At 48.1% G+C, this 27809-nt stretch overlaps 3 protein-coding genes across 4 annotated transcripts in view; 1 reads left to right on the top strand and 2 right to left on the bottom strand.

Moving 5' to 3' along the window:
- Positions 1-363: 363 nt before the first annotated feature.
- Positions 364-5341, bottom strand: MIS18A (MIS18 kinetochore protein A). 2 transcript variants are annotated; one of them, XM_059870597.1, is made up of 6 exons: positions 4906-5341; positions 4760-4826; positions 3904-4026; positions 2864-2957; positions 2091-2165; positions 364-629 (listed from the first exon to the last, which is right to left on the bottom strand). In XM_059870597.1, exons 1-6 carry the CDS (start codon positions 5294-5296, stop codon positions 603-605), a joined length of 777 nt encoding a protein of 258 aa, XP_059726580.1. In that variant the 5' UTR covers positions 5297-5341; the 3' UTR covers positions 364-602. The 2 variants fall into 2 exon arrangements, with proteins under 2 accessions (XP_059726580.1, XP_059726591.1); XM_059870608.1 differs by having other exon boundaries at positions 2095-2165.
- An 882-nt stretch (positions 5342-6223) lies between these two features.
- Positions 6224-14020, top strand: MRAP (melanocortin 2 receptor accessory protein). Its single transcript, XM_059870620.1, has 3 exons — positions 6224-6406; positions 10457-10556; positions 13751-14020. Exons 1-3 carry the CDS (start codon positions 6247-6249, stop codon positions 13818-13820), a joined length of 330 nt encoding a protein of 109 aa, XP_059726603.1. The 5' UTR covers positions 6224-6246; the 3' UTR covers positions 13821-14020.
- Positions 14021-14823: 803 nt separating this feature from the next.
- URB1 (URB1 ribosome biogenesis homolog) overlaps positions 14824-27809 on the bottom strand; it is a 39940-nt gene continuing 26954 nt past the window's right edge. The window contains exons 27-39 of the mRNA XM_059870411.1: positions 26498-26608; positions 26345-26408; positions 25415-25586; positions 24805-24907; positions 21853-22013; positions 21382-21493; positions 20981-21087; positions 20304-20447; positions 19541-19650; positions 18781-18957; positions 18196-18437; positions 16608-17207; positions 14824-16010 (exon numbers count right to left, since the gene is read on the bottom strand). Coding sequence (XP_059726394.1) covers positions 15808-16010; positions 16608-17207; positions 18196-18437; positions 18781-18957; positions 19541-19650; positions 20304-20447; positions 20981-21087; positions 21382-21493; positions 21853-22013; positions 24805-24907; positions 25415-25586; positions 26345-26408; positions 26498-26608 — 2306 coding nt within the window. The 3' untranslated portion in view covers positions 14824-15807. The remainder of the gene's footprint in view (positions 16011-16607; positions 17208-18195; positions 18438-18780; positions 18958-19540; positions 19651-20303; positions 20448-20980; positions 21088-21381; positions 21494-21852; positions 22014-24804; positions 24908-25414; positions 25587-26344; positions 26409-26497; positions 26609-27809) is intronic.

Genomic DNA, 27809 nt, shown 5'->3' with positions numbered 1-27809 from the left:
GCTTCCTCAAGGTCCCCTTAACCAGGATGATTTTTTGGGGTAGGAGCACCCAGAGCCAGCAGAACTGGCCTTAGCCACTTTTTGTGGGACCTCTCCTCTTTATTCCTCACCAAATTCCCCCTGTCAAAACCCATCCCCTCAGTCTCTCCAAGGAACTGGGCTTGGATTTCCCAATCCAGCAGGGCAGAAATGCTGCTGTCCTTACTGTATATCCTAACTGAAGTAACTGCTTAAGAAATAATTGAAAGAAATTAAAGGAATGAAGAGAAATTAAATAAGAGCTGCCAGCTCCAACTAAGGGATGCTCAAACCCCTTATCAACAATTTGCTTTAATTAACCAACTTAAATTAACACCACATTGATACAGTATGACTCTTTTTAATTGAGTTGTAGATAAATATTGCAAAATGTAAAAAACTTTATAAGCCCAGAAACTCTTTTAAGATATAAACAGGGTACAGCTGCAGAGAGAATCTTGGGATTCAGGAGGAAAACCCAAAGTTTTCAGTCTTTATCATCTTCCACTCTGTGGTCATGGACAGCAAATGTGGCTTCAGCCTCAGGAAGGCACAGGGCGTCAGGGATTTTACGGATCCTGGTCTCACCTCAGCCTTCCAGCACATACAGTCTGCAGGGAGAGGGAAGAAAAGGGGTCAGAACGGACAGCCTCCTTCCAGAAAATCATCACAATTCATAAAGCACTATGCAGAGCTGTAGGAACTTCCCCAAAGGTTCACTTCCCTGTGGAATGAGGGCTCCAAGTTGCAGCACAGGCTGGACCTGCCATGGACAAACTACAGGAACCCCAGAAGTAAAAGCTGCTGAGCTAATTCCATAAAACATTCCAAAATCAGGCTCCTAGGATGTGACCATATCTTCTCACACCTGGCGGTGGAAGCACAAGTAATGATCTTCCCTCCTGTGGGTTTTTTAAAAACCAAAACCCAAGTTTCCCACAACTGGAACAGAAAAGTAGGGGAAAAAGGATGGAGGGGCACTCCTGGTGTGAACAACTGGGATCCAACCCCTCCAAACCAATGGAAGCAGAGACTGAGTGACAAAGCCTTTAGGACCAGTTTGCTGGGACTCCTAAGAAAACTGATGGGTTTTATTTTGGCAGTAAAGCTGAGCTGGTTTTCACCTCATCAGCCGGGTACAGCAGCAGCATCCACAGGAACCTGGCCAGGTGTGTCTGCCTGGCAGAGGGCTCCCCACTTCCTGGGAATCTCTGTGGTACAGGGCACTGTGGCACTGGCCATTAAAATAGCTCCTACCTGTACTTTCACAAGGCAAGATGGTTTTTCCATACAGCAAATGTTTTTTGAATTAAGAAGATAACACTACACTCTACTGGAGAAAAAAAAGGGAGATCTGTTAAATTTTCCTAAGCCAGGCAAAAAAAAAAAAAATTAAAAAAAAAAAATCCCCAACAATAACAATGAAAAAAAACCATATTAAGCATATTTCAAGAGAGTTTAAATAGGAATGAGGTGACTTGGAAAGTTTGAAAAGCTGCAATGCTGGAAAAATCTAATGCTGCAAAAAAAGCCTTTTCTTACATCACATTTTAGCCCTGAACGTGCAAAAAAACCCTACCAAACTAACAATTCACCACATATAGTTATTGAGTCATGTCTTGGAGCATGAGTCAAGCTAAAGTTATGGAGACAAGAAAAACTTAATGCTGTTCCTTTGGAAATTAGAGAACCACAGGGAGGCTTTTCATTAGCTGAGGAAAATGCACACCCAGTTCAGTAGATACTGAATAGCAGGGAAATCAGGAGATCAATGTTTTTCTTTCAGAGACAAAAGTTTAAGTAAGTATTCACATTAATCCAGCAGTCTACAGATTGTCTGATCAGAAGTGTTTATTAAGGAAAAAAACCCCGGGGGTTTCCTCTTCAGGGACATAAGAGGAACTCCTTGGCTGGGACACAGCCTTGGTCAGCACTGCTCCCCCACCACACAGGCCACCCATGGCTTCAAGCGCCTCCACAGTCTTTGCAAAGTTCCCAGAGATCCCAGAGGATCACGGGGCAACCTTCACCTCCACCCTCTTCCTGCAGCTCAGCAGGTTCTCCTGTCAGACCTGCCTTTGCAGAGCAGCCACACGCGACTCCACAGTGCTCACTCTTGTCTCCAGAGCCTTGAACAGCATGTCCACCTGCAAAACGACCAGGTGCCGGGTTACACACACACAAAGAGCATGGCTGGATGTCAGAAAGACCTCAAATCTCATCTCACATCACCATTTCTCTTCATCTGACTCTTTCCCTGCTACTTTCATCCTGTGAAAGCTCACCCAACTCTAACATTCACTGTCCACTTTTTCCAGCCTTGGTGTCACAGCCACACACTCAGCTTCTGCTGGACAGCCTCCAGTTTCCACAGTCAGCTTCCTTAACACTATTTGCTCCCAGCTCTTCCCACCTGCAGTCACCAGATTTTAGTAGAGCAAAACATCACCTTGATTTATGATGCTATATTTCAATGCAAAGCTACAGCAAAAGCATTAAGTCCATTTGCACAGAAGGCAGAAGAAACATGACTAAAAGTTAAGTGAAGATCTGGAGAAGTGAATCAGAACTAACTAGAAACAACATATCAAATTCCTGAGACATAAATAGGAACCTAATGCTGTGCTTGATAAACAGAAAATGCTAATTACCTTGAAAATTGAAGGAAAAGTTACTGAAAATCTTGCATAACACAAGATACCAATGACAGGAAGCAGACCAGTACATGCCACAATGCACTGAATTACTCTGGGTGAAATAAGCTGCTCTGCAGAAACTGTTGAAGCATATTAAGGTTTCACAGAGGTGAATTAAACAAATTATTAATTATAAGGTTAAATCTCACCTTTTCCAGCACCTCTTGCAAGACAGCTTGAGTTTCAAGAGTAAGTGGTTCCTCATGGATGACAGCTTGCTTTCCCGTGGTTCCTAGAATATAGCTGAGATGCCACAGTTCAGATCATGCACAGACTCCCCCTCTGAAGCCAAAAATCCAAACACAGCGCTCCTCCAGAACCCGGAGAGATAGCCATGGATTCTGGGACTGCAGGAAGCAGTGAAAAATTGCACAGACACCGAGAACAGTGCAGGGCTGGATGGGAGAAGCAGCATTACTCTCCAAGAGAAGTGCCATTCTGCAGCCAAGTCAGCGCTTTAGAGAATTTTACTGCCAAAAAATAAGGTATCACAGCTGTGGAATTAAGAAGAAACCCAAAAGCACTGTCCAGAGCACGAGCTGTGGATGTTCCACTGTGAACCTCCACAGCAATACAGCAAAATGAATGGGAACTTCAGAAAAAAAACAGAGACATTAAAACTAGTTCAGGTGAACACTGTCCATTAGAACAATGCTTGCATAAAAGACCTCTGGCACAAAGCCTTGATTCACTATATAGTTACTGAAGAACACCTTAAGACCACTTTTAAGTGCTATAAACCAATTTTCTAGACAGATTTCAAGACAGCTGAGTGAGAGTCTCAAGAACATACTCAGTTGTCAGATTTGCCCTTGCCCACCTTAGCAAGGACAGAGGGGCTGACCCCTAAGGGGCTCCAGACAGGTTTGTGTACTCTTCTGAGAAAATGAGAAGGAACCCTCCCGTGCCCTGGACCTGGTGGTATTTTCTTGGCAGGAATGCAATTTCTCATACAAAAGGCAGACCTGGCTGTTTTAGAGTTTTTTTTCCCCTGGGATTTGCCTTACACAGATGATGTTCCTCAGAACTAAGCACTCTGATGCCAACAGCAGCCATACAGAAAACCACTCTGGGACAAAGCAGCAGAAAAAACTACCTCTAGATTTCCCAGAGATACAACAGGAGAACCCTCGGTGCAATGCCTGGTGAGTGAAGCTGGCAGGCTGACCCATCAACATTCTGTATTTACCTTTCAACGGAGTCAATAGTGAAACAGAACAAATCTCTCTTGTAGTCGAGGCTCCTTGAGGTGCACCTGTAGATGCTGCCAAGTGTCTTTGAGCAGCCAGAGCAGAATAAGGTTTCTACTAAGCTGGAAGGTAGAAATAACATTGATTCAGGACAAAATAAAAGGAAGCACCTCACCCCATCCCTTCCTTAAAAAAAAAAAAATCATGCATTATAATTTGTTTAAGCACTCATTCCTGCTTTACACCGTGTAAATTATGAGCAGTTATCTTTCAGCCTGAATTTGCAGCAGCTCCTCAGGCTGACTGACCTCAGCAAGACCATCAGAATCCCTAAATTGTGGTAGGGACCTTAAAGCTCGTCCCATCCCAGCCCTGCCATGGGTGGGACACCTCCCACTGTCCCAGGCTGCTCCAAGCCTGGCCTTGGAGATTCCAAGGATCCAGGGGCAGCCACAGCTGTTCCAGGGCCTGTCTACCCTCACAGGGAAAAACGTCCTCCTGATATTTAATCTAAACCTGCCTTCGTTCATCCTAAAGCCATTCCCCTTGTCCACCACTACCTGTCCTTGTAAGAAATCCCTCTGCCTTAGGCCACAAAGTACACACCACACAAATCAGTGTTCCAGGGGCTCTCAGGGCCACACCAGCACTCCGGGCCCTCTACCGGGCCTTCCCCGGCAACCCCCGACCGCCCCGGGGCTGTGCCCAGCGCCTTCCCCGGCAACCCCCGACCGCCCCGGGGCTGTGCCCAGCGCCTTCCCCGGCAACCCCCGACCGCCCCGGGGCTGTGCCCAGCGCCTTCCCCGGCAACCCCCGACCGCCCCGGGGCTGTGCCCAGCCACGGCCGGCCCTCACCATCCGCACTCGCCCGGCAGGTTGGAGATCTTCCGCTCCGGATCCACGGCGACGCTGGCGGCCGCACCTGCAGCGGGAGGAGGGAGGGAAGGAGGGAGGGATGGCGGCCGTGAGGGGGGGGCGCGGGCGGCGGGGCCGGCACTCACTGCGCAGCAGGATGCAGCCGCTGTCCTCGTCGTTGGACACCCAGCTCGACGTGTCGCCCACGGGCCGCCGGCAGCCGGCGCACAGGAACACCATGGGCATGGGCGCCTCGTCCGCCGGCTGCCGCTGCGCCCGGCCGGCGCCCGGCTCCAGGAGCGACAGCGAGTGCTCCAGCGCCGGGCACAGCGACAGAGGGTCCTGCTCGCCCGCCGAGGCGTCGGCCGCGGCGCCCAGCATCGCCTTCGAATCGCCCGCCGAGGAAGCGGACATTGCCCCGGAACTGCTGCCGGGGCCGGCCCCGCCGTGCCCGCCCGCCCGCCGAGCCTGCCCCGGAACTGCTCCGGGGACCAGCCCCGGGCCGCCCGCCCAGGCACCGGCCGCGGCCCTCAACATCGCCTTCGAATCGCCCGCCGAGGAAGCGGCAGTGACACCGGACGTGGCCCCGGAACCGCTCCCGGGAACGGCCCCGCCGTGCCCGCCCGCCGGGGCTTGCCCCGGAACTGCTCCCGGAGCCGCCTCCGCACCGCCCGTGCGGCGTTTAGACCTTGAAAGGTCGTGGAACCAGAGGAAAAGATGTGGTTATTCCAGAACATGAAACATTTTATCAAGTCACTGCTAATTCAGAGAACCTCCCGAGCTGGAAGGGCCCCACAAGGACCATCCAGTCCCTCTCCTGTCCCTGCACAGACACCCCAGCAATCCCACCCTGGGCATCCCTGGAGAGCTCTGCAAACGTTCCTGGAGCTCTGTGGGGCCGTGCCCATGCCCTGGGGAGCCTGGGCAGTGCCCAGCACCCTCTGAGGGAAGAACCTTTCCCTAAAATCCAACCCAAACCCCTCCAGACACAGCTCCAGCCGTTCCCTGGGCGCTGTCCCCGGCCACAGGGAGCAGAGGCCGGAGCTGCCCCTCGGCAGGAGCCGCAGCCCCGGTGAGCTCTGACCTCGGCCTCCTCCAGGCTGAACAGGCCCTCGGCCACTCCTGGTGTCCCCTGCAGACCCAGCCCTTTCCATCAGACACATTCGGGAATGTTTTCCAGCCTGGCCGTGCTCAGGAGCTCCCAGGACAGAGCACTGCTCTGAGAGAAGGGCCTGTGATCCAGCTGGCTGCTGTCCACGCTGTCCCTCGGTTACAGGGCACCCGTCTCAGTTTAAAACATCCTGAGGAATAACAGGAGTCGTTGTCCGGGAGAAGCGAGGATTGCATTTTCAGGGCTGCTCTCAGGTCTCTGCCATACATTGAGGCTCACTGCCGCGGGATGTTTTCAGTCCTTGAGCGGCGGGACCCCAGGGCGATTGGCACAGGCACCAGTTGTGCAATTCTCTTCCTGAGGGCAATGAAGCACAATGAAGCAAAGCACTGGGTCGGAGTTCTGGGCTGGCTCAAAAGGCACCACTGACATGGCCAACAGGACAAACTCCTCCGAGTACTTCTGGTCTTACGAATATTACTGGGATTACATAGATCCAATTCCAGTAGATGGAAGCAAGTTGAAGGTTAATAAATGTAAGTATTGTGGAGTGGTAGGTGCTAATCTAGCAGGGGGAAAATGTTGTGTAGCTTGTCTCACTGACCTGGTTTTGTTTCCTTGCAATAGAGTCCATGGCAGTGCCTGGTTTGTGTGAATGGGTGTTTGCCTTCGGGCTGGATAATTACTAACAAACACTCTGGGCTTTATCTTACAGTATCTGAAGCTATAAGACTGCTGACACTAATTCTTAAGGACAGATTTTTTTTTTTGAGTCATTTGCTAAGGGGAAATGTGTTGACTTGTGAATCTGTAGTGTGGGGTGCTAGTTACCCGTGTGCTACTGTCACTGAAGTTCACTGAAGGAGCAGAGGTTTTCATAAAAACACTTGTGTTCTCGTCTTGGGACAAGGCTGACATTGCAACTGGTAAGCCTTCAGACTTTTACTAAAGGAAATGTGTGTTTCCACTAGCCAGGAACAATAACTGCAAACATATTCTTTGACCTTCCCTCCCATCCCTGAAGATGGCTGAAACTGTTCAGATGTGGATTCAGAGACTGAAATTGTTTTTCCCAAGGTTATTACAGTGCAATTATCATATATTCCAGAAAAATGTGATGGCCTTTCAGAATATCTTCATGTCTCTCTCACTACCAATGCAAGAAGCTGCCTTTCTGATGGTGAAGGTTGAATTCCGTGTTAGGAGATGCTTGTCCTTCGCTTGCTTGGACAGCAGTAGGAAAAAGGAGCAGAAACTTCCTCTAGAAAAGCTTTTCTGTGCATTCAGATCAGCCGAGGGTTTATTGCCCCCAAACTCAGAGCACCACACCTTAAAGAAAGTGCTGTGAATATCCACAAAAGATCTTCTCTCTAATATAGAGCAACATTTGGTGCTGCTGGGACCAGGAGCAGCTCATCTAATTCTCTTAATTTTAAAGTTAGGGCAGATGATTACTCCCTAATTTCACTAGGAAAACCCCAAACTGCTGAGCTAAGCTAGATGTAAGTCTCTGGCATGTGGCTGGCATAGCAAAACCCCAAACCCAGGAGTAAACCTTTCCCCTGTTTTCTCCTTAATAACATTTTTCTACCACTTGGGTCACCTGGTGCACAGCAGAGGTGGCATTTGTGTTACAGCACTTCCCTCCCTGGCAATTCATAGGGCATTTTTCCTCAGCTGCCTGTGTCCTTGTAGAAACTGTGCTTCTGAGACAGGATGCTCGCCCTCTGTTAAATTGAATTTAAATTTGTTGACAGTTTTGTGGAGGAAATTACCCCATATGTGCTTATGAGTGACCTCATCAGCCTTATTTCCATTAAAAAGCAGGGTAAAATGGTCTTGTAATGACTTTTTAGTCCCACTTGTTCTGCCCCCCACCCCTGAAAGAAGTAGAGAAGTCTGCCACCTTTCAGGCATTTCTATATTCTGTGAAGATGAAAATAGACATTTTTCCATGTCAGCAGCCCAGGAGGAACAGAGAGTGCATCCTCTTGCTGCTATTATCCTTCCCCCTCCAAATACCAGTGGGAGAACAGCGGGTTACAAGTTCTAATGAGAACACCAAGAGAAACAATTCCACAGCTGCTTGGGATTTTTCACTGTTTTGAGTAAAAGTACCAGTCAAGCAATGAATATACTTTGTCTGTCCTTGCACAATATTTACATTCCTATACCTCGAGAAGCTGCTGCTGGGATTATTGGCCTTATGTGCTCTCAGTTTTGCCTCCTAGGGGTTTTTTATTCTTTCAATGTGAAACAGAGACCTGAATCTCTGCACTTCTTTTCCTCTGTTACATGGCTGGTCCCTGAAACTTGTTGAGACTGAATTTGTCTTGTAAAAATGAATCTAAACCCAGATAAAAAGCCATGGTCTTGCTTTCTATTTGTAGTGTTGTGCATCTCTCTCAATTTTGTACAAAAATAATGAAAAATCTTCATTGGCCCGTGATCTAATAGGCAATTTAAAAGCATGCACACACACATGCACAAAAAGTGATGGTAAAATTTAGCAACAGGAAAGCTTTTTATAGCTTGGTAAAATAGGAAAATACATTATTCCAGTTAAAAAACAAAACAACAAAAACCCCCAAACAAACAAACAAAAGCAAACAAACAACAACTAATTGCAGAATTTAAAACCAGGAAATTTTGTTTCAAGCTCCACCTAAGCCCTGGAGCCAATTTATTTAGCTTCAGTGAATTCCATGAAATCTAGTAAAACTGTTTTTAAAAGATGAAGCCAAAATAGCTCTGACAGGGAATCCTACAAATCCAAACTCATAATTTCTGTCCCAGTGGTGTGGAACACTTCAAAACTTTGGGCTTCTCAAAATGTCCCTGGGCAAAGGAAGAATAAAATAGGCTGCCCCTCCCCACTGATATTTCTCAGTAGCCCAGCCAAAACTCAGGATTCTGATAAGGGTAGAGCTGGGCCAGCTCTAGTTTTGGGTTTAAAAGGAGCTGGACTAATTCCCTTGATCTCCCTTTGGCTTTGATGCCAACACATACTGAACTTTTTCACAAAGAAACACTCAATCAAGCATACCAGACCTGTTTCAAAGAACACAATGTTTTCTGTACTTTCAGAGGGAAGATTTATTTTATCTCGGTCAATATTTGTCTCTGAGTCAGTGACCCTTCTTTTTCCACCTCATCTGCTGTGAATCCAGGGCAGGGCACCCAGACTTCCCAAGGCCACCAGCACCAGCAGCACAGTGGCCCCAGGAGGGAGCATTTGTGGAACACAGACCAAAGGTGCTCTGTTGGGAAGGATGAAAGTTTGACAAGGAAGTCTCACAGATATGTGTGCTTAGCAGAAAGAGTTTAAAATGTAGAATCTGAAGAAGGAATAGAGATGGAAGCAAGTTTTGATATAGAAGAAAAGAATTGCTGAGCCAGTCTTGCTGGATAACCAAGGAGGCAGAGGGTGTGTTAGTTAGAAGGGGTTTTATGGCTTAGAGAAAAGGATAAACCCTCCCCAAACAAGAAGATGTTTTTACCAAGCAGGAAGATAGCACAGTCAGCAAATGTGGCAAGGAGAAAAAGGGTCTTAAATATTTCCACTGCAAGAAAACTGAAAAACAACTTCTAGCTTAAACTGTAATGCACTGACTTTTAGTGATTGGAGAGCAGTACCACGAATATGGTAATGAGAGTAGTTATGATAGGCTATAGACAGTAGTTAAGGTGTAGATTGGTTCTACTGTATGAAGGTGCTTAGCAAAGAAAGTATATAATGCATTGTAACCAAAACCAAAGGGTCTCCAGGCCTGCCTGCAGCTGGAGCTGACAGCTGTAGGCACAGGCTCTGTTGCCCATCACCCTGGACTGCTGTAACACCTTGGATGGAATAAACTGCATTTTGTATACAATAAACTGCATTTTGGAGAGCTGCCTGGAGTCCCACATCTCTCACTCAGGCTCTTAGTGCCGTGGGGGCAGGAGCAGATTCTCAGAGAGCCCAAGGCTCAGGCAATAGAACTGGCACAGCACTGGAGCCTGCATGAAAGAGCAGCTCCCTCTGCTCCCCCAGCCACCTCACCCTCCCACTGTGGGCACACTTGGGCACTGGCAGCCCTCTTGTTCCTCAGATAAACCATTTGCTCCTGGCAAAGCAGCATCTTGTGCTCCTCCGCGGAGGCTGCAGCTGAGCAGGGCAAGGGGCACCCTCTGTTCCACTGCCCTGATGTGCTGGGAGGGGCACAGGCACTGTGCCACAAACCCCCCTTGCTATTTCTCCTGGTATAAAGCGCTTTCAAGGCTGGAATTCCCTCCCTGAGGGCCTCTCCTTGAAGACCCTGCAGGATTAGGCAGTGACCACTCAGGCTTCCTGCACTGTGGTTGTGTAACAGGACCCACGTTCTGTTATCTGCACAGGTCTGGTCACCAGGACACTCCAGAGGCTTTTCCCAGCCCCTCTTTCACCCCACTGTCAGGAGGCTCCCAAGACCTTTAACAAATTGGCACTTAGACCCCTCTCTCTGAAAGGAGAAATGAGTCAGATGACATACCTGTAGTAGAGAGGGTAAATCACCTTGCTGTGTTTTACTTCTGCAAAGTGACAGAATCCCCTGCTGTGCCCACAGACTCCATCGTCATCGCCTTCTGGGTCGGCCTCGCCGCCTTCGTGACGTTCCTTTTCCTGATTCTGCTGTGCATGTCCTGCTCTGGATCAACACCAGCCAAGTGAGTAGAAACAGAGATAAAGTAAGAATAATCAGAGATAAAGCAAGTAGATACTGGTGTGAAAAAATAACCTGTGGGAAACATTCACTGCCCGAGTCATCCAGCCGTGACACAGAACGTTTGTAACTGCACAGAGGTGAAACTTTTCCTGTCAGTATTTGGCTGGAGGGTCTCTTGACACACTGCTCCTCCTTTTCTGATCAGGAAAATTCAGCTCAGCAGGCTGGGCAGAGATTCAGGATTAGGTCACAAGCAAGCAGAGGGAAACAGCAGTCAGAAGGAGCACTAATATTCTCATTTATTGGCACCCTAGGGCCTTTGGCATGCTCACAAAAGGTAACAAAAACAATTAAAAAAAAGGGCAGTTTTCCCAAATAACCCACAAAGCAGGAGGCAGACTAGCAACACAACAGACAAGGAAACAGACATGAAATTGCAGGGTAACAGAGGCATGTTAGCAAAAATTTACTGTTCCTAAAAAACTGGCAGGAGAAGTCTGTGTACATGAAAATCTCAGAGTGTTTGCAAGACTTAAACAAAGTATTGGTTTTTAAAGTTTTTTACTTTTTCATCGTGTTACTGAGCAAAATACTTGGCTAAAAAATACACATCTTTATCCTTCATGTATTCCATTTTGGCCATCAAGTGGCCATTGTTAACAAGACAAGTCTAGAAATGTTTTCTGGAGTGCCCAGAAATCATTAATGAAAAACAGCATTCAGTAAGATTTGTTTAGGCTTTGAAACCATCCCCTGTTATCATTTTCCTAGGCTTGACAATTTTAGGACTGAAGAAACTATTAAACCCAGTCACACACAAAACTTTCCCTCTTGGGTCGAGTTCTGTTTATTTCCTAAGCCCCACTTCAATTCCACTCCCCCTAATTCCAGCACCGAAGCCCAGTGTGGTGCTGGAAAGAAGCCACTAGGGTAAACCTGCACCCCCTGCCCTGTCACCCCCTCTGCTGTGTCACCCACCCCGTGCCCTTGGCATGACAATCACCCAGGGCCTGTAAGGAAACCTCACGTCCCTTCTCTGCTGATAATCCCGACACACTCACGCAGCAAACGCCCGCTCGCGTCACCGCTCAAGGCTGGAGAGCTTTCACCTTCATCCCTTGTGCTCATCCATCTCTGCCAGCCCAGGGACACCAGGGCCCCTGTGCTCTCCAGCTCACCCACATCCTGCTGAGAGGAGGCAGCTGCTCTGGGCACCCTGCCAGGGAACAATTCCTCATTCCCAAAATCCCATCCATCCCTGCTCTCTGGCATGGGAGCCATTCCCTGTGTCCTGTCCCTCCATGCCTTGTCCCCAGTCCCTCTCCAGCTCTCCTGGAGCCCCTTCAGGCCCTGCCAGGGCTCTGAGCTCTCCCTGGAGCCTTCTCCTCTCCAGGTGAGCACCCCCAGCTCTCCCAGCCTGGCTCCAGCCCTGCAGCAGCTCTGGGGCCTCCTCTGCACTTGTTCCATCAGCTCCACAGATTTCTTGTGCTGGACCCCAGGGCTGGGGCAGCTCTGCAGGTGGGGTCTCACCTGAGTGGGGGAGAGGGGCAGAATCCCCCCCACCTCCTTTGATGCAGTGTAGATACAATTTTGGCTGTGCAGGACACCCCTCTCCTCCCCCAGTGGGTAACACCAAGGGTGAACTCTCTTGGCAAGGGCCCGGCGCCCTCCAGAGCAGAGTCAGCCCCTGGATCTTACCTGCACATCCACACAGAAACAGGTCACTGCCAAGTGACCCCCGAAAGGCCTGTGCCACAGCTGAATCCTGAGACACGGAGCGCTCCTGGATGGAATCCACGATCCGATTGCAGCACACACTTCCCTGCAGTCCCCAGTGATGTGGTGCCAGTTTTGGTGGGTGGGTTTGGCAGAGTGGGGAAGGCTGATGCCTGTACAAGCCCTGCAGGGGGGGAACCATGTCCCAGTCCCTTTTGTCTGCACTGCATCATCCCACAGAAATAAGACGGAAGGGACCGCTGATTCCAAACCCATCTGCCTGCCAAGGCAGCTGATGATCACACTGCTGAGATGCAGAACATTAACATTTGCTTCAATTATGTGCATTAACATCCAGCATGAGAGGCTTTTTCAGGTGTATCTTATCTCAGCTTTAGTTCTGTGGTTGTGCCTGGGCTGAGGTCAGTCTCAGCCCTGCCTAAGAGCGACCTGGCCTGACCAGGTGGGTCTCTTTGAGTACTGGGACACTGGGACTCTTCCAGCCTCCTCCAGCCTCTCGGCTCTTCCAGGGCTGCTTAACAATGAACAGAGCTGGCCAGAGCTCTCCTCAGACAGTCCCCAGGGCTCTGGGATGCAAGTTCTCCAGCTGATTTTAAGATATGGATAGCTAGCTGGTGGTATTTGGCTGCTAGATAGGAAGGAAAGAAAACATCCTCTTTTGGTAAGAATTATTTTTTCTTGTCTTGCTTCTGTCAAACAAAGAGGAACGATGTTTTGAATGCACGTGCAGCATGGCAAAGAAAATTCCAAACCTGCCTCCCTGTGCCAGACCTGCTGCTGAGACTTTGGGGCTTTGTTTCTGCTTTTTGAATTACTCAGCTCGGTTGGGCTGGACTCGGCTCGCTTCGGCTGAGCTCGGTTCCGTTCGGAGCAACTCGGCTCGGTTCGGCCGAACTCGGCTCGGGGCTCGGCTCCCTGAGGGCGGGAAAGCGGCGCCGCCTCACGTTAGACTCGGGGGCTCTCCTGCTGCCGTGTCCCGCGGTCGGCCGAGCTGTCGCACTGTCACCAAAGTTAATTCAAAACACCATAGGTTTATATCCAAAAGGAGACACTGGAGTCCTGTAACTTTCTTTGGATGAAGGGAGAGGCCATGGGCATTTCCCATGGGGTCTCTCGTGTTGCTGCAGGATGCAGCCTCCTTTTTATCCTAATTTCTCGGACACATTTTCCTCTGTCTTCCCATCGGCTGAGGTAATTGAGAGGTACAAACTTCCCAAATCGCCTGATACAGACCGCCCTCTGATGTGCAACCCCGCCTTCTTCTTTGTGTCTGTGTTCTTTTTCTTCAAGTCCAGGAACTCGGCAAGGGCTTGGGCGGGCAGCACTCTCTGTCAATTAGCGGAATTCCTCTGGAATTTACGGTTCCCTTAATCACTTCTTTCACCTGTCAGTGTCGGGGTTTGTCTACCAGCAGCCCCACAGTTTGTTTGTAAAGACACCTTTTGTCATTCCTTTCAGCACGACCACGAACGGCAGCGCTGGCTCGGGCAGGAGCTCATTAGGCAGTGACTGCGCTCGCGCTAATTGACGGGCACGAGAGCGCCCGGGGCGGATCCTGGTGCCAGGACGGAGCGCTCGCCAGGGATATGTGTTGGAATCACTGTGCGATCCCCGCGGTTTGAAGTCTGGGAATGCTGCGGGACGTGCTCAAGGCGTCAGTGATGTTTTTTTTAAAGAAAGCCACCAAGGAGTGGTGGAAGAAAACAGTAAACAATATTGCCTACTTACTGTCAGTGTCTTTGCCTTTTGTGATGTTGGTTGGCTCCACGGGGGTAAATTAACCTCAGGGGGAGCTTTTGCTGCTGTTGTTGCTCATGTGTTGCAACACAGCAGGGTCCTTTACACATCGGGAAATACAAGTTCAGAGAATTTCAGTTCGGCCGAGCTCGGCTGGGTTCGGCCGAATTCGGTTAGAGGCGGTTCAGCCGAGCTCGTCTAGATTCGGCTGAGTTGGGCTAAACACGGTTCCGTTCGGGGAAGCTCGGAACCGCTCGCTCCGTTCGGAGCAACTCGGCTCGGTTCGGCCGAACTCGGAGCCTCCCTGTGTGTTCGGCGCAGCTCGCTTCGGTTCGGCTGGCTGAGGGCGGGAAAGCGGCGCCCCTCACGTTAAACTCGCCCAGCTCGGGGCTCTCCTGCGGTCTTGTCCCGCGGGCGGCCCGGCCGTCGCACGGACACGACCGGGAGCGCGGGGTAGCACAGGAGCTCATTAGGCTGTGACCGCACTCGCGCTAATTAGCGGCACGAGAGCAGGCGGCTGCGTTCGGCCGAGCTCGGCTCGGTTGAGCTGAACTCGGTGCCGCTCGCTGCGTTCGGCTGAGCTCGGCCCAGCTCAGTTGAACTCGGCTCGGATCGGCCGAGCTCAGCTAGATTCGGCTCACAGATTTCCTCATGGCAGCTCCTACGAATTCTGCATGACACAAACTGCAGCCTCTAAAAGGCCTGCGGGTTGGTAAAGAAATATAATTTTAATTCTTGGGACAGAGCTGATGGCTCCTTCAAGACAAGAATATTTACATGTAGAAGCAATGTCCTCATTTGCATCTCGTTTTTATTTAACACCCCCAAAATTCCATACCTATCACAAGCAATGTGCAGTTCTGGTTTTTCCCCGTACACTATTTGTACAAAGGTCCTGGGCACAGCACACAGCTGTGATTCAATTGAATAAATCCTGGTTTATGATTCAAAGGTTCTCACTCTGGCACTGCATGGTTGTGGGTCTGGACTGGCATGCCCAGCTACCCTCACGGCCACATTGAAGAACAATGCATCAGATTTCTCAGCGAGTTCCCAATAAAACTCAGGTATAATCACTGAGCAGAAAATCCTTTGGGGTTTAGTTCCATTTCTCACCTGATCCAGGCAGAGGGAAGATGGGTTTGTGTCGCACATTGCAGCAGCAGCGATGGTCAGGGGGTTTTGTTTTGTTGTTTTTGTTTTTAATTTAAAAAAAGGGTAATAAAAATAAACCACATCTGATAGAAATGTCTTTAAAAGCCATTCAAGCTTTTTAAACACAAAAAGACCATCCTGATTCCCAAGTCCAGTATTCCATTCATACTGGTTTTGGTATCATGAAAATAACCAGGTTCTCCAAGAAACAGTAAATCATGGTGACTAAACCTCTGTCTCCTCCTTCTTTGCACTTACACCTCATTGTAAGAAGCTCTGCAGCCTTTTTTTCCCTGTCCTGTATTAGAGAGAGGATGGATACTAAGGGCACACATATGCACAAGCAGTCCTTCTGGTTCTTCAAAAAGATAAAAATGCCTGAAATTAAAATTACATAAGTAGTATTGTCTGTCAAACTGTTCAAGAAAAGGGAAACTGGAGCTTTAATGTCCCTCTGAGAGATGTTGAATGAAACCTTCCCCCCGGGTTTGCACACAGTAATAAAATACTGATTTTTGTGACCAAACAAGGCAGGTCTGTGTGAGAACAGCTCAGGAGGCTTTCAGGGCTCACGGTGGTGAGGACGGAGCACAGAAGAATGTTAAAGACGAATGTCAGTCCCCTCAATTATTGCCCTGATGTAGCCAAATTTTTTTGCAGAGAGACATAAGAGTTTCTTCCCCTTGTTTCTGAGTGTCCGAGTCATCCTGTAATTCATAATCTGCACTACTGCAGACCAGTCTGGCATGGGTAAGTAACATACCCGGCTCCTGTGCTCCAAGCCACGAGTCCCCGATGTAAATGGAAGTCAGGAATACAGAAACAGCTGTGGAAGAAAGGTGAGAGAAACATCAGAACGGATATTCTTCTATTTCCCCACAGTATTACCAAGCCAAGCTGCTCGGGACCTCCAGGACTATGTTTTAAATGAATTCCCTAATTCTTTTCCCAGCTGGAAAAGCTGGAGTGACTTTGCCCATGTAAAGGCAACGATCCTACTCTCAGGAAGGAACAAACCAGTTTCCTGTTCAATAAAGCAGTTTGAAATCTGACCTGTCAGACTCTCTCACTGACCAGCAGTAGGGATCAGCGTCCAGGCCCACGTGGAGTTGGGTTTTTTTGCAGACTATTTTCCCTTTCGGAATTGTATTTATTTTATACCTTTTGTTCTATTTTAGTCCTTCAAAGGGAAGTTTCCTAGAGGGTGTGGGAGTGTTGTAGTGTCCGAAAACCTCCCAGTGTGACCACGCTCTGTGCTGCCCACCCTTGCGCCCATCCCACCAAAGACACAGCTTCTGTTTTGGGCAGCCATGAGCCTGTCTGGATATGGGAGAACTGATTTCATGGATTAAAAAAGCCAAGGAATTTCCTAGTTTCTCCCATACTGCCTCACAACATGAGTGATAAGAACAAGACAAGTCACCTGTCTTGTCTGCATCCTCTTCCACCGCTGCTGATCGGCACAGAGACTTCACAAGCTCGTGGAAGGTGCTGGACAGGCCCCGCTCCTCCATGAGCTGGAGCATGATGGAACTGAGCCCACCGAGCTGCCTGGAGAGCCCAGCTGAGGTGCTGCTGGCCTGGCAGAGCCGGCTGTAAAGCTTGAAGAGGTTGTTCCTCAGTGTCTCATCCCTGAGCATCTCCTGCACGGCCGCCGGGTGCGGCAGGACGTGGTTCTGCAGCCACCTCAGCACTGGGGACACGTCCTGCTCCCCGAGGGGGCTCTGCCCAGCCAGGGACCTCACCAGCCACTTAGTGACAATGTGAATGGATGCACAGGTGACAGCCACTGCCTCACCCCCAGTGTCACCAGCTCTGAGGGCCTCCCCTCCACGTGTGGAGGGCGGTGCTGGGAAAACAGGGTCCCAAAGGGCCAGTATGGAATTCAGATGCTCTCTGCATTTCTCCAGCTCAGACACATCCACGTCTGCAGCAGTGTCATCTTCTCCCACCTCGTTCCTTTTCCGAGCGTGATGATACACATGAGATGAGGCCTGAGGTTTGTTCTTGTCTTTGATATTTTCTGTAAGAAGATAACCACCACCAAAACAAACATCAGATACTCCAGAGGATTTTCCTGGTACAAAACTGTGCAAGTATGGTGCTCTCCTGCGTTGATTCAGTCGTTACAATGGCAAGAACCAGCCTTGTTTAGCAGCCTCATGAAGCCTGCACTGTTCAAAGGGGCTCCAGGAGCTCCCAGGGACTCCAGGCTGGAGCCCTGTTCCAAACTGGATCGCTCAGCCTGGAGCAACACAACCCACACGGGCAGTAAGTTACAGGCATCACTCCAAAAACCCTCTTCAGGCCTTTCTGAGGAGTTTCAAAGGGTGAAAAAACTGTAGAAAAGCTAAAGCTTTTACAGAATCCCTTAAATACATGATACTTTCTCAAATGATACAGAACATTTAAACAAACCTACAGAAGCTTTAACGTGCACCAAAAGCAGCAGCTGCTGCAGAAAACCAGCATTGTTTTAAGATCTCCCAATTTCCCTGCACTTTTTGTTCACAGAGAGAACAAGAAGTCACACAAGTTTTTTTTCCTTCCTTCAAAACTGGTGACAACGAGAGATGCCAACTATTACCTTTCTCTTGCTTTATTTATGTTTTGTTTTTACTTACACATCGCTTTCAGAACCCCATCCATGCTCAGAATGATTCACACCTTTGAGCACAAAGTCTCCAGGCACTGCTTTTTCTCTTAAGATTTCAAAAAAAAATTTAAAAATTCCCTTTTTCAAAGCCTGAGTCAAAGCCTGATTTGCCACTAAGTTTCATTTTAAAGCTCTTTAGCTTCATAAATGTGTTTCTTCCAAAGCTTCCAAAGGTTTGAAATCACCACAAGGAAGACCTGAAAAATGCCCTTCCATTTCCCTTCCTCCCCCCTCAAGGTACATCAGTCTGACAGAAGGCATTAGGACTACTTCCAGAGAAGTTTGCCTCACTTGAACAGCCAGTCTGTAACAGCTACAACAAAATATGCCTTCCTTGAACTACTTCAGCACTTACTGAGCAATTCTTTGTTTTGGTACTTCTGAGCCAGGGCCTGCAGGTCCTCCTGCAGCTGCAGGTCTTTGCTGACAAGGCTCCAGTTGTGCAGCAGCAGCAGCAGCTCCCTGCTGGAAAGGATGCTGTCATTGACTGCGAAACGCCTCATCTCCCTAAAAGCCTCCACAATAACAGCTCGGTATTCCAGCACGGAGCTCAGGGTGCCAAACAACTCAGTCAGCTTGGCCAGATCCACATTAGTCCTGTCAAAAGAAAACACAAGTGCCATGCATGCTAATTCATCAGTACAGTTCTTAATCCCTACTGTCAGAATGACCAGGAATTAAGGGACAAAGGACTTGACAGCACTGACTTGTGCACATTGACTTGTGCATCACATTTTACTTTATTCCCCTGTATACAAACACCTAAATCCTCCTGTCAAAGAAATCTCATCCAAATTCACTACTCAACACACGAACTGAAGATGAAAAAAGCCATCCATCTAGCAGAGATAAAAAAATCCTCCTGGCCTTAATAAAGTTCAAACTGGGCAGAGGATGAAATGCAAACCAACTAAAACAAAAAACAAAACAAAGCACTTACCGAATATGTTTGATTAACGCGACCAAAACACACAGAAATTCATTTACAAGCTGAATAGGAAGAAGTTTCCTGTTCTCCTGGGATTGATTCTTGTTTTGTCTCTTGTCTCCTAAATTTGTTAGCCACAGTGTGTGGACTAAGGAAATAATTTTATGTATCACCTTGTTCTCCAGAAACCTGAAAAACAAAACAAAACCAAACAAAAAAGGAAAAAGAAAAAAAGAAAACCACATTTGAAAGGCAGATCCTCACCAGCAGCTGGTCCATCACCTACAGGGGACCATATTCTAGTGCACTTTTGGTGCACTTGGCTGAACCTGTCAGAAGACTCTATGTAGGCAGAAGAGATCTACTTGTGAGGGAGAGGCAAGGGGAGGAGGAATATTCTAGACAGCTCAAATCCATTACTGTGCCACTTCCTGAGCAGCAGGTCCTGTGACAGGAGGTGAACTGAGGGTGCTTGAAATTTAAAAGGTAAAGACACCAGCACAAGGTGCCATTTTGCTTTTTCAGCTTTTCAAGGAAGTGATTTCCAAATCACAAAGCTCCCCCACCATCCTCCCCCCTACCACAACCTGAAAGCATCTTTTTTCTGTTCCCAAAAACACAAGGGACACCTCAGAGCTCAGCAAGTTCTGCCAGTAGAGCCCTTGGTGCCCCTGTCTCCATGTCTGTCACCCTTGCTTTCATCCTCAGCCACATAATTCTTCCACTGTGGACAGGAAAATGGTTCCCATTTCTCCTGTACTTCTCTGGTTACCTTTTCTCTAGGCTGTTCAGGATCCATGTGAGGAGGCTGTGATCCTGGACCAGCTCATAGGCAGCTCTGGTGACACGGGCAGCACTTTGCAATATCTCCAGAATACGACGCTGAAACAGAAAATGCAACTTGTTCTTTTACAGTCAGGATCTAATTATCTTAACTTAAAATTAGCAATTTGGCTGCTATCTGATCAACTTCAAGGTAAAACCAATATCACCTGTTCTCAGCAACTCCAGGGAAGGAAAAACATTCTCCCTTCAAAGCTTCATACCACAGGTGCTGCTCTTACAAGAAGTATTCAGGTAGCAAGACTAGTTTATCTTTTTGTCCAAGGTTTTGATACCTGAAATACTCAGGGTGGATGCTCCCAAACCTGAGAGCTCCTGGCACGTGAGTTTCCCTCCTGGCACGTGAGTTTCCCTCCTGCTGAAGCACTGTTCAGGTAACAGTAAATGCACTGGCTGGGAAATAGAGACCCCAAAAAAAAAAAAAAGGCCCCAACTGTAGGAGCAAAACCACAGCACCCACATGAGGCTCCATGATGGCAGGAACTTGTTCCAGTTTCAGGGGATAAGGATGGGACTGGTTTAGACACAAGCAATTATTTTCCCCTCCACACATACACAAAACCAACAAGGAACAAATTTTCAAGAGGGCCAAGGCAGAGTCAGCTGCTCCTTTCTGGTTTGTACTTGAGATCTCAAAGCCATGCAAACCTCTGTGATTTGGGGGTTTTTGGAACTTGCTTTTTAGTTCTTACCTGGGAGCCTTCGTCACACAAAGGACTGTTGAAAAAGGAAAGAATGACCTGGAAAATCCTCTGGTAGTCATAAAGCTCATAGCAGTGCTTGTCACGCAGCCCTTCCCCAAGAAATCTGAGGATCCACTCACGCTCTGTTTTGTACTGGAAGCCACAAAGAAAAATACCACCATGAGAAATTCAGACATTTCCAAAGAATACCTGCTCCTAAGAGCACAACACCCTGGTTCCCTCTGAGTGCCAGCTCAGGGCTTACCACAGTTCTGGACTTCTCATTTTCCATTCCTATCAAATTTAATCACTAACATCCATTGGGAACAGTCAGTCTGCAGCCCAAACATGCAGAGGAAATGGAATTTTGGAAGTTGCTGTTCCTAAAATACTTCAGTTGAACTCAACGTTACTAATCTAAACTCAAGGAGGAATTTTAGCTAGCTGGGGCAGAATATTCTGTTTAACGTGCTCACAGAGCATACACAGCACAACTCATTGTGCGTTGGTATTAAGAAAGTAACAAAAACCCCACAGAAATAACATGTTTCATTCCAATATGAAACATAAGAAAGATGTCTCTAATTAACTACCTATGGGAGAATGAGATTTCATTGTATTTTTATGGCTGTTTTTAATACATTTCTGAAGAATTAATTACTGGATACCTAAAATGGGACTCTTACCTCAAAATCAAAACTGTAGAAAAGCTGGAAAAAACCTGGTACCTTCTTCAGGTCCAAATACTGGTGTGACAGAAGGAATCTGTTTACCTTTAGGTACATGTGCTCCTCTGTGAAGAGAAAAAGCTGGCATTGTGGAGGAGGACAATGCTCCCAATCCACAACCAGGGATGACAGTCAGTGGAAGCTGTAGCGAGTGTGCAGTGTTCCAGGCTGGGAGAACAGCCCAGCAACTGCAGAAGGCCTTTGCTCTGAGGCTCCCTCAACTGCTGCCCAGCCTCCCCTTCCCCTCCCAGAACAAAAAGCTCAGTCAAGAGTGCACAAGCACAAAGCAGCTGAGGAGATCAACTCCCCAAGGCTCTGTTGTTCACCCCAGCAGTGACACACGCAGCAAGTTCCAGTACCTGGCTTCAGGATCTGCTGCGCCACACGAGCAACGTAGAGGGTCAGGGAGAAGGTGAACCTGAGGTTTGGCTGCCTGATTCCATTCTGCACAGCATCCAAGAGATACAGCAACTGCAAGAGCCCAGGGAGAGAAGCCTGAAGCACAGCCCAAATGAACACAACAGGAGCACCAAGACACCAATCAGCTTCCGGGATATTTCATGGGCCATACAGGTCAAATATCAATTCCATCAGGATTTCCATTCCATACAAAACTCCCAAGAATTTCTAAAACAAATTTTCCCCTTTCTCTGTCCATTGGTTATAACAGGAGGAAACACAAAGCAGTAGAGGAGAAACAATGTGAGAGAGGATAAAAAGCTGCTTTTAGCTGTCTCACCACATGATGCAGGTGGATGAGCAGGACAACATCTGCCCCCCACACATCCATGGCCTACCAGGTGTCCCCTGGCACACTGGCAATGGCTTACCTGGCTCTTCTCTCGAAAGCGAGCCCCTTCCAGGTGGGAGCGGAAGGAAGCCAGGACAAAATAGGCAGCTGCTCTCATGCTGGGGTCGTAGCTGCTCAGGGCAGCCACTGTGAGACCCAGGGCATTGACTTCCACAAACTTGTGACAGGCCACCACACACTCTGTGAGGGGATGGGGAAGAGAAGCAGAAAGCACCCGCTGTGTTAGCACTGACCCGCCTCAGTGTGTGGAACAGCACTTTAATCCTTCACATTCCTGGTCAGAGCACACATTTCTGGCTCTACCCCCACAAACTATGACCTCAGGGCATGGAGGCTCCTCCAGCTGACAAAGGGCTTCAGCAATTCCCTCTGAACAGGAATCCTTTACCGGAGCTGAAATGCATGGGGCTGCTCTCATTTATGTGAGACAGGGATGATCCTGCCCACCAGGCCATGCAAGGTTAGGGGTAAATTCTGTAAAGACATCTTTGTATCTCACTGTTTCAGGGAAGCTGAGTACAAAGAACAACAAGAGGGAAAATTCATCTCTCCAGTGCATTAGAGGCTGCCCGAAAGACCAGCGCTAAAAAGCTCCTGTAACAGAAAGGATGGGAGAATAACATAAATAGCCCATAAAGCACAGCAGTCATCCCTGTGCAGGCACAAGTGACTCTTGTGACAAGGCCTGCTCCGAGCCAAGTACTCAGCTGTACCCCTGAGCCCTTCTAGGTAAAACAAAATCCAGCAATGACCAGAAATCAGCCCAAGAGAAAACAGGAAGCACACCCTTCAATGTAGCATTTAGCTTTCACAGCATTTTGCCACCAGGATTTGGAGTTTCTCCTTTAAGGGCTTGTGTTCTCTGAGTTTTGAAAGGTTGCTGCCATTTCCACTCACTCATGGCTAGAAATGACCTGCTGTGAACCTTCCACCTTTTCTCCAGGAATGGAGCACAATGGCACCTCAGTGGTATTTTCCCAGCTACAAATGTGCCACAAGTTTAGCAGTAATATTCATGTATTTTCTTGTCATTCACACTGAAGGTCAAGAGGAAGTTTCTAGAAACAAATACTATTATTTGAGAAGGAGCTGCAATCTTTCTGCCAAGTACCTACATTTGGTCCCCTGCTTTCCTCCCCTACCACTGCCCACACAGGCTAGTGTGTGTATGTACACATGTATATATGTATGTGTATATAAAACTATGTTTAGAAAAGCACAGATTATTTCTGTCCCTGTACTGGCACCTGGGCTATTTTTCCTCATCTTTTTCTCTACTACTAGATCTACTAAAACTCAATTTCATGCCTGGCAGTTTCTCACTGCCAGCTCAAGCAGGGTCTCCACTTCCCCATTAGCCACTGCCATTTGTCCCAGGGCCAGCACTCTGCTCTCCTTCAGGCTGCAGCTCTGGGGAGCTGCTGGTGTGCACTAACCATTCCCACTGTGGCACAGCGCCACAGAATGAAATCCAAGGTTCTCACTTCAGCAGCCCACAGGAAGATTTATTTGGAAAACTTTCCTTCACTAAAAACACGCAGTGGTAATATTTTCCATCCTGCTGCCCCTGGAGAATGTGTTCAAAAACTGACATAAAATAACAAGCTCTTATTAGAAAAGCACCCCAATTTAATTCTATGTCTGACATACAGCTTATTTAAAGGACCTTGAGAACCAGGATGGAAAAGCTTTCCATAAGATGCTTATCAGAGCTAAAGATAGACAGAACTTGCTATCTGCCCAGCCCCAGACTTACTTTTTCCTCAGCAAGCACTGAACACTGTGCAAGAACTCCATGTTTATGTATTCTGATGGCACTGTGCAGCCAGGACAAAGAGCAAATAAAGAACTGGGAATTCCAAGAGTAGCTGATGTGGTTTACAAGCACTGTGGGACTGGGACTCATAAATAATTTGGGCCCTTTCAAAATGCCCCTCTTAGGACACAGATTCTCACTCTGTGTGGAAAAGCTAAGAGGGCTATTTTCTCCTCTCCAGGCTCAGATTCAGGACAGCCACTGTCTTTACAGCTCCACGAGAACATGATGTACAGCAATTCCCTCAGCCTTGGTGCTTCCCACATCAGCAGCCAACCACTAGCTGCAGTGCTGCTGGGGCTGCCACAGACACCAAATCCCTCCCTCCACGGGCTGAGAGGTGCTGGTAGAGCGTCCCTTCTCCAGCTACCAAGTCTAGGTTCCAAAGACCAGCTGTCCATGCTCTTCCTCCCTGTGCACCCCAAAGGCCCAGCATTAACTGGATTGTCTAAGATCCCTCCATCTGCAAAATGCCAGATAGCTCTGGTACCTTTTCTCCTCAGGACTTAAAGGCAGTTCTTTTCCTGCTGCCAGGATTACACAGAGCAGTTCAACCATGGCTAAGGACAGGCTAAGCACACCCAAACAGGGGTTGTACTTGCAGGGGCCTGGGTGAACAAAGGACTGTGAGTGTGATTTCACTGACAGACACTAACAGCCTTCCAATTGCTTCTAACATTACTGCTGTGGAAAGCCAAATCTAGCTGTCACTGCACAGTGCTTAACCATAACCAACACAGGGAGAGAGCTGCTTAGGAAATCCCTTAGGCTGCTTGTCTCCCTTTGACCTCTGAGGGCTCTCTCCAGGGACAGTGTGTCCATGGAGCACAGCAGGGATGTGCATGTGCAAAGCCAAGTCATATCAGATGAGAAACTTGCTGACAGTTCAGAGCACCAGCCTACTTGTGACACACACTGGCCCCATGCCCATCTGTCTGGTGGAAAATGAATTGGCTGAAGTTTCCCTGTTCTGTAACAGGCCAGATCTCCAGCCAGTTCAGTCACAGCCCTCACAGTAGTTTGTTTCTTCTCTCTAAAGTCAGGCACAAATTCCTTGCAGCATTAGCTGTTGGATCAGGGATAACAGCGCTCCAGGTGCAGCTCCTGCAGCAGAGCAACCTGACACTAAATACCAAAGAGAAACACACACTTTACCTGGCCTGGTCAGTTCACTGAAGAGCTGAAGTAGAAAACAAGGATCATAGAAGTCATCAAGGCTCTTCACTGTTTCATCTTTATATAGTGACTCTTGTATCCCCTGAAACCAAATCCAGAACAGTATTTGTAAGGAACACCAATTTCATGCTGGGTTTCAAACTTCCACAACCACCTCATCACACTATAAACCACTTGATACTACACCTTGTAAAATACAATGCAACACAGGGTGAGACATGCTTGTGCTCAAACCTGGCTTTCACTATGAGAGTATATCCACAACTATTTCCCCTGACCAGCATCAACAGCAATCCAGCAAACTGTAAGAAAGGCTGGAGAGCCAGTGGATCCTTGGGCTGTCCAATCCAGGCCTCCCATACATGACAACCTTTGCAATGCACTACCACCCCTGCTGACAAGATGTGGCCCGTATCCTGCAATTACTTTGAAAAGTGCTCCTGAAGAACTAATTCCTCCTATGAATCGAAATTACTCTCCTGATGGAACCAAACTGCCATGTATTACATGGATGCAAGACATGAATGGCTCAAGGGTCTTCCTGCATCTCCAAAGAAGGGTAACCATGGACAGGCTGATCCAAAAGCACCTGTGATGGCAGCAGCCTGCGATGCTGAGGGAACGACAGAATCGTCTTCATCATCTTCTCTCGATCCAGCAGACACAGGATCTCCTCCATGCTTGGCTGCTGCCACAAGGACTTCCCCAGACTCTTGCAAGTCTTGTGATGCTCCACAGCAGCTGGACCCCACAGCAGGATCCTTAAACATTGTTAAAGGCAAACACATTAGGCAAGAGAACTGAAATTTTGTCTTCACTTGTAGTTAGCACCCTGTGGCACTTGAAACTGTAACTCATTTCCCTAGCAACACTTTTTCCATCCATCCCAAAGCTTTGCAAGTTTAGTCTGAGGGTGTCTCATTCACTCTGCTCTCCTCTGTCCATCCAAGTAAGAACGTACCCATGCAGAGGCACGCATGGATTTAAGCTGTAAGTGCAGGTAAGAATGACAGCAGCTGCATGAAGGGACAGGAATCCAGACCTGCCTCAGCTGCCTGAGCCAGCGCTCTTGCACTGCTGGAGGTATTTCTGCTCCTGCCTCCAAGACATTGAAGTGCATGTGAGGAAGGCAGGCCAAACCACAATTGTTGGCAACAGACCTTCCTGTGGACTCCTTTGGCACAGGAAAGGGAAAAGTCCACTAACGACATATGTTGCAGACTTATGTTTCTCCAAATTGTGAGAAGATGCCTATAGTGAGTCCCAATTATGGAGAGTGAGTGATTCAGAAATGAGACATTCCCTCAACTAACCCACAGACACACAGAACTTTCGGCAACAGAAGAGAATTACATCAAGAATAGGAAATGTTTAGTAAAAGTGTTTCCAAAAGCAACATTCATCTTTAGGTTTCCCCTTGTTCACTGTCTCCTTAATTTAAAAATGAGACCCTGGAAAAATACCAGTTGGGAGACTACCTGTGTGTAGTTTGCCCAACAAAATAAGGTGTTCAGCTTACCTGGAGTTTATAAGACTTTGATTATTCTTCTCATACAGCTGAAGCAACAGCAGTATCTTCTGATCTAAAACCCAAGATGGAACCCAAAGTTAGTGAGCTGTGGACACAAGAACAAGCTGCAGAAGGAAGTGCCCTTGCCAGGCTGACACTCACCTACGGTGCTCAGCGTGGCCCCATAGGCTCCCAGCAGCACTGGCAGGTGGCTGCTCTCACACAGAGAGGGGCTGAGCTGCACAGCTGTCAGCAGAATGTCCACCAGCGCCTCTGCAACAAGCACAGCCTGAGCCCTGCACCTCTCAGTCACACAGAGCTCAAATTAACACCCCAAGGCCCACTCCAAATGGGTGCACACACAGCACTGGGCATTTTACATCAGCATCTATCTCTAGAGATACCACAGCCCATTCCCCAGCACACTGAAGGGTGATTTTGATGCATTTAATTCAAGGGAACATTTTAAAACACTATTCCCAAGCCAAACACAGAAGTCACTCGGCCAGGTGAGGTCCCCAGTGTGGAACACACTACTCTGCAGGAGCTCTCCATGGGTACACACCCACTCTCTGGTTAAAGAGGAGAGCTGTGCCCTATCCTGCCACAGCTTCACTCCTTCCTCCTCCAGGAAGGCATCTGGAATGAGCTCAAGAGTTGCACAGAGAAAGGCAGACATCCCAGCAACCTCCCCAAGGACTCCAGAATTCACAGCAAAAAACTTCTGAGGTCTCCACCCCAGCTGCAGTAAGTATCAAAATGCTTCTGCACTGTGTGTTCCAGCAGGGCTCAGCACTGAGGGTGGTTTGTGAGCCACAGGAACTGTCCTGTGGGGTACAAAAATTATCCACCTTTGCTCTGTAACTAACTGAGAAGCAGAAAGTGTAAGTGATTGGGTTCCTCAAAAACAAACAGGCTGTCTGTAGCACACTCAAGACTAAACTCCAGATGTCTACTCCCAGTATCTGGAAAGGCCTGGGCTTTGACCCTATTATGTGCAGGAATATAAAATACATGTCAAAACTGAAGAACTCCTAAAGGAGCAGCCTGAGTGAATGCACTTGTGACACCAAGCTTCTGGAACAGCAGCTGGCCTCAAAGAATCCATCCTGCTGATCTACAGAAATACACTCTAAAGGTGAGACACATAGATACAGTAAGCAGCAAAATCTATTCCTTATTTTCAATTTCACTAAACTGGTGACTTCACAAGAGCTTTTTTCTCTTTTCAGGTGCTTTAAAACTTGAAAGCTTGCTTACATGTTGCTCATCAATAAACAAAAAGAAATTGTTATCAACATGCTGCCCTGAGAATTTCCCCCCCTTTTCTTACACAGCTCCTTCAATCACTGAATCTCAAACCCCTGCAGAGTGGAGAAAAGCTGAGGTCTATGTAGATTAAATGTGCTTCAAGGTGAGGCAGGATTTCAGTTGCCAGTGAAGAAGAAACAAAGCCAATCCTACACATGAACTA

The sequence above is a fragment of the Haemorhous mexicanus genome, chromosome 2 (genome assembly GCF_027477595.1).
Source record: "Haemorhous mexicanus isolate bHaeMex1 chromosome 2, bHaeMex1.pri, whole genome shotgun sequence".
In the NCBI taxonomy this organism is placed as follows: domain Eukaryota; kingdom Metazoa; phylum Chordata; class Aves; order Passeriformes; family Fringillidae; genus Haemorhous; species Haemorhous mexicanus.
The sequence above is the reverse complement of the archived record's forward strand: the minus strand, read 5'-3'. Positions and strand labels throughout refer to the sequence as shown.